Raw genomic sequence first — 12664 nt, 5'->3', positions numbered from 1 at the left:
AGCAATGTTGTTTTCCCCAATTGATTCCCTGTGGGTCGGACTAGCACTTTTGCCTTTTACCCTTTTTGTGTGGTGGTGTTGTTACTGTTTGAATTGCCACCATTCCGGGCATGAGTGCATTTGCTGGGAAGAGCCCACTAATGATGAGCTACAAGATCGTGTGTAAATAAACACGTCAGCCCGCCCTGCTTGTAAATCAATCGTAAATAAGCTCGTAGAGCATGGGAAACACACTCCACCCCGCTCCTTTCAGCTCTTCAGGAGATTCTTGGTCAGCGTAAGCTTAAAATCGAAAGGAAATTTAATTTTATAGACCCTGCTCTAGTGGCAGTGTGTTGGTTGATAGCCGACATTATTTTTTGAAACATAGTGTTTTATCTGTGCTTATGCTCACAGCCCACACAGTAGGGGGGAGCAAAACTAGCTGCGGAATCCCGGCAGTGAGCATGGGGATTTCTCAGTCTCACCCAATTTTTCTGGCTCTTCAGGAGCTGTTTGAAAGAAAAAGACTTAGGACGAAAAGAAGCACTATAGAGAGATTTCTTAGTGAGTGCGATGCCATTGCACCTTGGTTTGCTATCTCTGGGAATCTCACGGTGGGCAGCTGGGATAAGCTGAGGAAGGATTTAGATTTTTCTTGGGAGCAAGGAACCTTGAAGGCAGCGGTTCGGCCGGTATGGCGCTTAGTGCGTAGCTGCCTAGAAGATCAGAAATGCTATCAGCAGGCTATAGAAAAGGGACAGGCTGTGTTAGAAATGCTACAGGAAAAAACGATCTGAAAAGGCTGAGAGTGAGGCAGAGGAGGACTTTAAGGAAAACAAGAACAAAAAAGGAATTTATCCATCCCTCAAAGAACAGGGTCAGAGAAAAAAAAATTCCAGTTGCTGCCTTTAGTGGCCTGACCTTCAACATTTGCTCACAAATGAGTGCTTTCATTAAGAGAAGTTCTTTCAGGGAGCCTACCTTATCTGCTGGCCTTATTCCAAGAGAGGAGCTGATCTCCAACATTAAGTTACATTGGAGAGTACCTTTGATCCTATCCCCTCAGCAGCCAGTTCCTGCCCCTATGGCCAAAATGCCCCAGGTTTGGGACAGAAGAGCCCCTGAAGTAATTTCAGAAAAAGTCTGCAGCAGACTGTGAGTAACTTTGTTTTGCCAGACAGAACAGGCTTTACTCTAGGATGATAAGAGGAGAAAGTCTTGGCACCGGCTCTTCAGCTTACTCCAACTGGAGGCTGTGGCCAAGGTCAAGATTAATGTTTTCTTTTCCATGGGCCTTTAGCCCACTGAGACAGTTTGATAAGGGGCTGCTACTGAGGTACTGAAAGTCCCAGGTGAACTGGTTACAATTCTTTTGTCAGCCACTTGACATCTAACACCCAGGTCTACCGCCAGGCTCCAAGGATGGGTCTCCAAGGGGCTGGAAAATGCCCCACCAATCTGGCTACGGCTATTTTGCTTTCCGCTAAAGATTGTGGCACCCTAGAAGCCTATACGCAAGTGGTTAAGGAGCTTGAAAACAATCAATTGTTCATAGCACCTGAAAAGGTTTAAATGGGCGAAAAAGGAGAGTATCTAGGAACTAACATTACTCCTTATAGTATTTCCCCTCAGAAAATTGAATTATGAAAAGATCATTTAAAAACATTAAATGACTTTCAGAAATTACTAGGAAGCATAAATTGGATTCGACCCTATATTAAAATGCCCAAAGTAGAGTTACAACCACTCTATGAAATCCTAAAAGGGGATTCTCAGCTTACTTCACCCCGTGCTTTAACCAAGGAAGCACGATTATCCTTAAGGAAAGTAGAAGAAAGACTGGAAAAGGCAATGCTAAGAAGGTACAAGGAAAAAGAAGATCTCCTTTTGTGTATACTGAGAACTTTTCATCAGCCTACAGGAATGCTATGGCAACAAGGACCGCTTCTTTGGATTTATCCCCATATTTCTCCTAATAAGACCCTTGAATATTACCCTTCTGCTGTTGCACAGCTTGCTATGTTAGGTGTTAAATCTTGCATTCAGCATTTTGGTATTGTACCCAAGAAAATTATTATACCATATACTACAGCTCAGATGGAAACAATGTGTGCTTTGATAGATGATTGGGCCATATTACACTGTAGTTTTGATGGAGTGTTTGACAATCATTATCCTAAGGATCCCTTGTTACAATTTTTTACTGAACATCCAGTGATCTTTAGTAAGGTCACTGTCTCAGAGCCTTTGTCTAGAGCGTTAGATATTTATACAGATGGCTGCAAAACAGGTGTAGGTGCCTATATGGTTGATTCTCAAGAACCAGTATTAATTCAATACAGTCCAGGCACCCCCCAAATTACAGAATGTAAAATTGTATTGGAAGTTTTTAAAAGATTTCATGATTCTTTTAATTTAATTTCTGATTCTGCTTATGTAGTTAATGATGTGTGCTCACTTGAAATTGCAGGGCCAATTTGGTCGACTATTACTGTATGTCAAATTCTTTTAGAATTACAAAAATTGATTTGGGCCTGAAAAAATAAATTCGTCATACAACATATTCGAGCCCATACTAATTTGCCTGGTCCCATGGCCAGCAATAATGCCCTGGTAGATGCTAGTACTCATAGAGAGTTTATTTTTCATGCATCTCCAGTTGATCTCGCTAGAGAATTTCATCAAAAGTTTCATGTTCCTGCCTTCACTATTTAACAAAAATTTAAAATCTCTAGAGCTGCAGCTCCTGACGTGGTATTACGTTGCCAGAATTGTGTTCAATTTCACCACCCTCCTCATGTGGGAATTAACCCTTGTGGTCTGATTCCGCTAAAAATTTGTCAGATGGATGTCACACACATATCTCAATTTGGAAATTTAAAATATGCTCATGTTTCTGTTGATACCTGTTCCGGTATTATACATGCCACTCTGATGACTGGTGAAAAGGCTCGTAATGCCATTAGTCATTGCTTAGAGGTATGGGCAGCCTGAGGAAAGCCTGATAGTCTCAAGACAGACAATGGGCCTGCCTACACAGCAAAGTCCTTTCAGGCATTTTGCCAGACAATGCAGGTCGGGAATCTTTTAACTTTTCTGGATTTCTGGTCCTTGGATCTGGCCCAGAGTTTATTTTTTCTGTCACCCAGCTGGGACAGTCATCTCTATGCTTATCTGTGGAACTGGGATCATTAGTATTATCTGCAGTGATATCATCTTTTTCATTTCTTGTGTTTTCATTCTGTTTCTCTGAATCATTCCTCCGGTACCGGTCGTTCCCTCTGGGACACCTCCAACCATCATTTGTCCATTTTTCCCTCCACCGGGGAGAGTAAGTATCTCTTTCGTTTCTACCAAATGATGAACTCTTACTCTTCGTTCTTGATCTTGATGGCGATCGAGAGCAAGATCTAGACCGGGACCACCTTCTGGCTCGCCTCTCTCTATCTCGATCTCTCCTCTGAGCATCTCTGTCACTCTCTCTTTCTCTGCTCCGGGACCTAGATTTTTCTCTGGAGGAAGAATCTTTCACCCTGGACTGAGACCTCTGGTTCTCTCTAGAAGTGTCTCTTCTTGGGGAGCCTGACTCAGACCTTTTAGCTTCCCTAGCATTCTCTCTCTTTGGAGACCGAGACTGCCTCCTTTCTCTTGATACATCTTTTTTTGGTGAGAGAGAATGGGATTTTCTTCGTCCTCTGGCAGACTCTCTCTTGGGGGATGGTGACTGAGAACTCTTACTTTCTACTGCAGTCTCTCTTTTCGGAGATGGAGACTGAGCGCGCCTCTTTTCTTGTGCAGCATCTTTGTTGGGAGACCAAGTTGTAGACGGAGAATGGAATCTAGATCTCCGAGTTCGAGGCTTTGGGGCTTTATCCACTAGGCTTTCAGCTGGTTGAGCTACAGTTTCAACATTCTCAACTACAGGATCAGAAGACAGCTTGTTGTCAGAACTGTGTGTCACAGAATTTTCACTCAACTGTTTGGGGTCAGTATTTGCTGATGACTCTACTTCAGACTCATTCTGGTCACTACAGAAAGAATCGCACTCCATAGGTACTATTTCATTATTATCTTCACTGAAATGTTTCTCACTCTGTTCAACTTCTTCGTGAGGTAACTGCATGGATGGGATGCTCAACCAGAGAGTCTGTCTTTTCTTCTAAGGAGTTATCCAATTGGGTGTTGTCAAGATTATGTTTTAGTAAGGTATCTTCACAACCTTGAACAGCACCAGAACTTTCATTTTCTAAAGTGCCACATGTTGGAATTATTTCTGTATTTTCTGTTTGAATAAGCTCAGGCAACTCCGTGTCTGAGCTGGGAATACAATGTCTGTTCAGTCCATGTGTAATTTCACCCTCAGAAGACTCCACTTTGGGGCTCATTACAAATGCTTCTGTGTTCTCTACAGAATCATTCAAATCAGCATTTCCTACCATGAGACTGTCCTCTGCTCTTTCATCACTAAGCACTGGGGTGGCGTTTTCAGATACTTCACCCAGGGGACCGGACACTGGCTGGTGTCCTTCAATGTCAGACGGTGGACACGTAAGGAAATCCTCAGGCAGACTCTCCGTACACACGGATGCCTGCACCTCTGACCCTGAGCTTCCAGAGTCCTGTTCTTGATTTTCCAATGGATCACTTCCTTTTAGAGAATAATCTGTAGAAACATCATTGTCTACACATAACTCCTTAGTCTCTATCCCTGAATCCTCTCCAACAAGCACAGGAGGATACTGAGTGCAAGATTCAGAATTTAAAATTTCTGTTTGTTCCTCGATCTCATGATTCTTGGTTTGTTCATTTTCTTCTGTTTGTTCATCGCAACTTTCCAAGCACTTAGCCAAATGATTCTCTTCATCTGTCTGAATAGAGCAAATGCTACTACTCTATACACATGATTGCTGCTCCTTTTCCAACACGGGTGGAGTGTCAGAATCCACAGTGTCTTCCTCTACTGAATCGCTAGATGTGGTTTTTTCAGCAGGAGGTACAGATTTCAGAGGTTTCTTTTTCAAAGAAGGTGGTTTTCTTCCTCTCCTTACTGACTTCCGTTTTGGAGCCTGTCTTGTTTGCTTTTCTGATTCAGCTGGAGGGGAAATACTGACAGAGGAATTACTATTCCCTGGGGCATCACACTCAGAGTAGTTTGGCACTGGGGACTTCTGGGATGGACTGACTGTCTCAACACGTGAGTTTCCTGTGGACCTCCTTGTAGGAGCAGTTGTTGCAGGTTTTCATCTTGATCCTCTGGTGTTTGATGTACCTGAAGTTTGCTTTTTTTCTCCTCCTCCTTGGGTATGTGCTAGTGCATACCCCTTATGAGAAGTACCAAAATTTTCTAGTGACATGGTACTTGCTGGAAAAATCGTCCTTGGCAGCACTGAGGAAACCAGAGGAAGAACTGCTGTCTCCACACTCCAGGGTACAGAGCCAACTCTTCCATTCCCAGGTAATGTATTAGGAAACCATGACAACTCCAGTTCCTGTCGTTTCTGCCTAATCAATGCATTGATTTCATTGACTTCTATAGATTCTGTACAGGAAACTCTGTAGGTGCGAGGTCCCCAACTGTGGCCGTCACATGAAGATACACTGGGCATGTCACTTCTCACACAAGAATCTGTACACTGATTCAATCTTTGAACCTTGTTTGTCTTTACTGTAGCATTTTTCTTTCCACCCATTTTATTGTTTGAAAAGTTTCTATACAACACCTTCAAGTCATCAGATCTCTCACATAACAGATCTTCTCTTACAGTGTTTCCTTTTCTCCTGTCGCTTTTGGAACTTTCATGATAAACGAGCTGTTTCTTAAAAGACTCCTCATTTTCCTTGTCGTCTAATTCTCTCGACCGTCTTTTTACCTGAATCTTAGCACAACCTTCAAATGCACGGAGTTCAAACACTGCCTGAAAGGGTTTCCGATCGATTGGACAAGAAGCCAGTATCTCTGCCCATTTAAGAATACAGGCCATACAGAAGACATGATTACAACTTTCTGGAAAACCAACTTCCTTCCCTAATAGGCAACTAAGACAGATTGGACATCTGTCCACCTCACTGTACAGTAAGCCGGAAGTATCAGCATTATTTCTGTTTTCTTCACCTTCCGCATCTTCACTCTCCTGATCACCCACACTCTGATTATATACGGGTTTCTTCTTCATCTCTCCTCGTGAAGGCGTTTCCTCAGGCCGAGGTCCAGGCATCGCTCCGGCGGCCGCGCCAGCGCAGGAGGCCCGGTGTCCGTCAGTCCACCGCTAAGTTCTGCACCATGGACTCCTCGGACGCTCAGAAGCGCGCGCGGGCCCACAGGTTCGGCCGGCTGGGTCGGGAGCACGCAGCCACGCAGCAGGAGACCCGGGCAGCGCTGCTCCGCGCGGCTTGCGCCACTGCCGCTCCCCTCCCCCGCCGTGTCTGGCGGCTCCCTCCCTTTCTCCCTCCCACCCTCCCTCCCTCCCTCCCTCCCTCCCTCCGCGATGATGCTTTAAATTGTAATAACTCTGATGTAGTCTGCTATTTAGCTGAATGCTGGAATGGCACCAATGATACCACAGTGATGGTCAAGATTCCCTCCTCTGTGCCAATCCCAGTAGAGGCCAACCCAGATAGCTTTCCTATTCTTAATTTACTAAGAACCAGAAGGGATTTTGGAATTACGGCAGCCATAATTTCAGCTATTGTGCTGTCTGCTGCTACAGCTACTACAGCCACTATTGCTATGACTAATCAAGTACAGACAGCTGAAACTATCAATCAGATTGTCGAAAGAACCGCAGTGGCGCTAGAGATACAAGAAGAATTTAATACCCACTTGGCATCTGCCTTTCTATTAGCTAATCAACGGATAGATTTAATCCAAGACCAAATTGAAGCATTATATCATATGACACAGCTGTCCTGCGTTTCCTCCCTTAGAGGTTTATGCATTACTCCTTTGCAAGCTAATTTTTCTCAGTATTCTCAACAGAGCAAAGAAATCTCAAATTATCTGAAAGGAAACTGGTCCATGAAAGCAGAGCAACTATCGAGACAATTGCTGATGCAGATTGCTGTCATTAACAACACTAGATTGGAACCTATCACGTTTGGAGATTTCACCTCATGGATTACCCATTCTTTCTCCTTTTTAAAGAATGGGCTGGCATGTTTGCCTGGGGGGCCATTGTCCTCTTGGGATGCGGAGTTTGTCTCTGGCTCTTCTGCTGTTTAAAAAGAGAGCATGACAGACACAAAGCGATTGCTTACCAGGCTATGGGCACCATTGAAAATGGTGCTTTTCCCAACATATGGCTGGCCTCTTTGAAAACTTAAGAGTTCGCCCTATATCGTATTTTGTCACTGTCATGTGAAGTCATTATATCCAGAGATGGGCAACTTTCCTCGGGCTCAGACCAACCTAAGACACGGGGCCTGGTGGCGATAGGGTAACCCTATGATGGGTAAGACTGAGTCTCTGAAAGGAACGACCTAAGACAGGAGCAATGACAATACTGACGTGACACCCTGATCTAGACCACTCATAGACAGAGGTGGCTACACCCCGTTTAAACATACGGGCTGGTCAAATGCTCCTCTGCCCAGTTTCTCCCCCAGTACAAACACATGTATGGCCCAGAACGGTGGGTTACAGCATATAGTTCATTTCTCGCCATTGGGGTGCAGTCCTAACTGCAAGAGTGGCTCGCCAGGGCCGAGCTGGGCACTCTGTGAGACATGTCTGATCTCTCTCAGACCACTGCTTCCATTTAATGTTTTTTTTTTTATAAAACAAAAAAGGGGGAGTTGTAGGGAGCGGTACATATAGATAAAGAGATGGCGCTGACATCCGGTGGTCGTTTGTGGTAAACAACATTACAGCACATGTGTTGGTATACCTCTGACATCTACAAGGCTGGGGTGATATTCATGCTAATGAGGTATTTCATGCTCGACCAATCCCTAGAGGACAAATATACAGCCATAGCCAGTTTTGTATATAAGGTTAGTGCCTTTGTTGCTCAGGGTCCCCGTATCAACAATGAGGTGCTCTTGCAATAAAGGCTTTTGAGAAGAATGCGATGGTGTTGCGTCTTCCTTGCTGGCCGAAGTGGGCGTTACACTGGGGAAGCAGCGCTGGGTCCATTTTGGGAGCCTCTGGCTTGAGATGAGGAGAGCTGCAATAGCCAGGAGGTTCTGTGTCCCATGCGCAACTTCCCGCCGGCAAGAAACACGCGGGCACATAGAAATCCTTACTGTGACTGAACTTTATTATAATCTTAAAGAGGAATCCTCGCCGTGCCAACATGGCGTGCTTATATACACCCTAGCGCGGCGCATCCACACCCTGATTGGTTGTTTACCCATGATCTCATAAGGCACGCCCCGGAGTGGGCAAAGACCTGGCACGAAGGCACTCTTGCACATGCGCACAGTTAACTTCCTGAAAGGGAGTCGGCTGGCGCGGCGAAGGCTGGCGCCATCTTGTAATGGCGGAGGCTATCCTGGCCTTCCACGTGGGGCGCAGTGGAAGCCAGCGCCATCTAGCGGTGGCGAATGTTATTGCGGCCCTCTACAGTTCTGCACAGTCTGGCTTCCCATTTTTTGGACCTGAAATTCCTGTCTGCTATTTTAAACAATTTTCAGGCCTTTGTTCCTGGGCTGCTGGGAAAGACTGTGCAGATGGTAGACCTGCCTCAGTGTCTGTAGGAGGGTGTGCTGTAGCTTCAATGGGCTGTCTGTCTTCATCCTCAATTTTATCAGGCACCACAGGTTCACAATTAAGCACTTCCTATACTCTAGATTCCCTTCTCCTCTTACAGTGTCCTCCAGGGCTGTGACCTGTGACATCTGTCTATCAAGTCTTCCTGTCCCATACCTTTGCCTGTCATGGGATCCACAGCAACGACGAAGGGGAGTCTAACCCCAAACCCAAAAAGCACACACCTTTTATTCTACATGGAGCAGTCTTCAGCAAAAAATTTATCTGGCTCCTCTCATTGGTGGTACACTGAACAAAGTATCTAGTCAGGTATTGCCTGGTCTGCTCAAAGGGCTGTTCTTGCCTCAATTAGTCACTTTCCTAATCCAGCCCCACACCTGGTCTTGGAAAATTCCTGGGAAGGGGCTATGTTGGCACCTCTCTTAAAGGGTAGGGGGTGAACTGGGTGATTGGACAGGGTCAGGACAACTTGTGGTTATTCTTGAAATCTATCTCAGGGATGGGTAGGGAGAAAATTTGTTATTGTTTTGGCCAGTTTCCATTAAGCCTGGTCACACCGAACACAAAACCTTGTTTATGTATTCACTGAACTTCGTCCTTACAGTTTTGTTTCTTGCATCTATAAAACTTATTTCTTCAAAATGAATATTTTGAGATTGACTATGAATGACAACATAGATGCATGTTGTATTTGAGATTTCTGGAGTGAAAAAAGTTAAGGAATAAATATGGAATTTATTGGAATAGCTTAAAAGCTGCAGTCCTTCTAAAACTAAAATGGCCAGGTGAGAATGGAAAGTTTAAGAATCTAGGAATTGTTCTGAAAAACCCCTGAAGTGGGGAGATCTGCACTCAAGTCTCGAGATGATTGGACCCCCCCAAGAATTCACGAGAGACTGAACTTGATGCAGTTAACATGAGGTTTATTGATAGGGATGACAGAAACCAGCACTGTGGGGTCGAGACTCGTAGCCCACGCAGGGGTAGAGGAGTTTGACCTCAAATACTTGGAAAAAGGGATATTTAAAGAAAAAACCCTAGCGAATCACAAGGAAGAACCTCCTGTTTCTCATGATTTTTCTTTACGATATTAATCTAACTTTATGGTTAACCAGTTCCTGATGCTTGGGTCAGCTCCTTTTATGGTTAGCTAGGTTGTGGAACAAAGTGGCTGAACCAACTGGTGCAATCACTTTCTGTGATCAGCTAATTTCTGGAACAGGCAGTTCCAAGGTCTGCTTTTGGATTCAAGTTTTGTCTAGGGGGCTATTTTAAACCGTTTCCTTTCACAAATGACCCTGAGATTTATCTCCCAACAGTCAGAGACTAAGTTTTGACTAAGTTCAAAAACTCAGGTGATAACAGATGCTGGCAAGGATGTGGAGACAAAGGAACCATCCTCCAATCTTGGTAGGACCGCAAGCTGGTAGAACCACTCTGGAAATCAGTCTGGAAGTTCCTCAGAAATGTGGACACAATAATACCTAAGTACCCAGCATTACTATTCCTGGACATATTCCCAAGAGATGATCCAACCTAGAAAAAGGACACATCCTCTGCTCTGCTCATAGCATCCTTATTTATAATAGCCAGAAACTGGAAAGTACCCAGATGTCTTTCAACAGAGAAATGTATGGAGAAAATGTGGTACCTTTACTCAAGGGAGTACTATTCAATTATTCTTAAGAGGATCAGTAGTTGTTTCCAATTTACTACCTAAGATAATTGTCAGATTAATTCCCTTGTGTCTTACTAAATCTTTAGCATCAGAATTCCAATCTGGGCACTATCTGAACCCACACACAAGTTCACGACTGCCTTTTAGAATTTCTAAACTTATACAGGTTGTGATCACTGAGGCCCAGTCCCAAGACGTGTTAGGAGTACTAACATATGCAATGCCTTTACATCTTGAGCAATAGAAATCAAGCTTACCCCCACACCTGCCATTGGGGGACCTATCTTGATAGAACCCAGGGCAATCATGAAATTCTTGGTTTCAAAGCACTGTCCTCAAATGAGCATTACAGCTCACGTCTCTGATGTATCCAGCTTTTTCTCAGCTCCTAGCCCCAACAGCTAGTATGCAACTGGTGAGGGCTGAACCTTGGCCACTGTCAGGGTGGTCAGCAGCACCAGCTATGGTCTTCTCCAGCAAGGTTCAAGTGTCTGGACCCGATGTTGTCATATGTGGACAGTTTCTCTGACCTGGAACTGGTGAGATGGCTCAGTGGTCCCCAGAACATAGGCTATTGCCAGCTGTGACAAGACTTCTTTCTGTATTACCTGTAGGTCTTTTATCTTGGCATACAAATCATTTTATTACTGTGACATGTTGGTTCAGTAACATCATCTAATACAGTCAGAGGACCTGAGGCCCCATATCAGATCTCAAAGGGGGTAAGGCTGTATCTCAAAGGGATATTTCTTGCTCTGATGGGAGCAAGAGGGAAGGAGTGCCACCCAGTCTGTGCAAGTCTCCATGGTTAATTTGGTCAGGGTCCCTTTTAGGGTTCTATTTATTCTCTCTACCTGTCCTGAGCTTTGAGGTCTGTAATGTAATTTCCAATCGACGTCTAAATGCCTGGCCACACCCTGGATTACCTTGGCAATGAATGCAGGGCCATTGTTTGACCTGATTACCTTGGGCACTCCAAACTGGGGGAAGATTTCTTCCTGTATCTTCTTGATGACTACCGAGGCCATCTCCTGCTTGGTGGAGAGAGCTTGTATATATTCCTGACAAGGTATCTACAGGCACTCCTGGTTTATCTCAGCGAAGTTAAGTTCGACTTCCCACTAAACTGCCTTGGTCTCTGTGCCCTGTTTGCCTGTTAAGTTTTCACTTGTGACATGACTTACAGTTTTCTACTGTCTCTCCGGCTAAAGTCCTAAAGTCTATTACATATAACTTAACTACTTGGATGAGCTTCTTATCCCCCTAAATGAGTCCATTTGAGTCTTTTGTTTATTCTCTGGGGAGTATTGTTTTCCCCTAAAGTGTGTCATTGTCCTTCCTCTCCTAAGCAATTTGGGCCTTTTCTTCTGTTGTACATTCTAAGTGAGGCCATCCCTTAGTCCAATTCCAGTTCCCAGTGTCTGTCTCTTGCATGCCTGCAACCAGGATAGGCTCCTGCACAGCCATTTCTCAAGCCACTTGATCTGCTTTGTTATTGCCCCATGCCATTGGATCTCTTCCCTCCTGATATCCTGAGCAATGAATAATTCCCACATTTGCTGGCTTCATCAGGGCATCCAAATGAGGGCAAGGGATAGGGGCAGACAGGGATGACCATGAGCTAGTGGGTTACCTGGCCCACACCAAGGTCCACATTTCTTCACGTAGTCCATAATTTTTACTACCCTATATTCCTACAATGGACTCAGAGCTTGTTTGGAGGTTCTAGCAGGAGAGCGCAGCTACTCATATACCCTTGACCAAAGACCGATCCAGTGAACCAAAACTACAGTCATCACAGTTAAACCCAAAGCATAATCAAACTCTAATTGTCCAATGTCTGGGATCCACTTACAATCTACTAGGCTCCTCCAAGAACTTAGGACACTTCTTGAGCTCTGCCCTTTGTAGCACACACCTTGTCTTCTAGTTTCCAGATGCCTATACTCCACTGCTGCTGCTGTGCTTGCTGGTCATCTCATGGTACTGGCATCTCCAAAATGCTACTCACTTCTGCTGCAACTATGCTTCACCAATAGCCTCTCACAGCCTCTCTTCATCATAGCAAGCATCAACTCCTTTGCATGACACCTTCAGTCCTGGGCCATCAATTGCAACTGAGGCTGTATCTTCACCAATGGCCTTCCATGGCTTCTCACAGTGCCCAGACTCATTTGTTCTTCATGACCCCTTCATGCCTTCAAAACCATTACCACCTGTGTGAATCTTATACACTATTAAGTCCAGCCACAGCACACTGCATTGGCTTTCTCTGGAACACAGCCTCTTTGTTCTCT

At 44.7% G+C, this 12664-nt stretch overlaps 1 protein-coding gene across 1 annotated transcript; it reads right to left on the bottom strand.

Moving 5' to 3' along the window:
• Positions 1–1523: 1523 nt before the first annotated feature.
• LOC120102216 (protein SCAF11-like) lies at positions 1524–6385 on the bottom strand. Its single transcript, XM_039108559.2, is given in 3 exon segments — positions 1524–1540; positions 3046–4109; positions 4111–6385. Coding segments are annotated over 3 exon segments (3168 nt in total). The 5' UTR covers positions 6198–6385.
• Between the last annotated feature and the right edge of the window lie 6279 nt (positions 6386–12664).

This window comes from Rattus norvegicus, chromosome 4 (genome assembly GCF_036323735.1).
Source record: "Rattus norvegicus strain BN/NHsdMcwi chromosome 4, GRCr8, whole genome shotgun sequence".
NCBI classification, from domain to species: Eukaryota; Metazoa; Chordata; class Mammalia; order Rodentia; family Muridae; genus Rattus; species Rattus norvegicus.
This window is presented reverse-complemented; position numbering and strand designations above follow the sequence as displayed.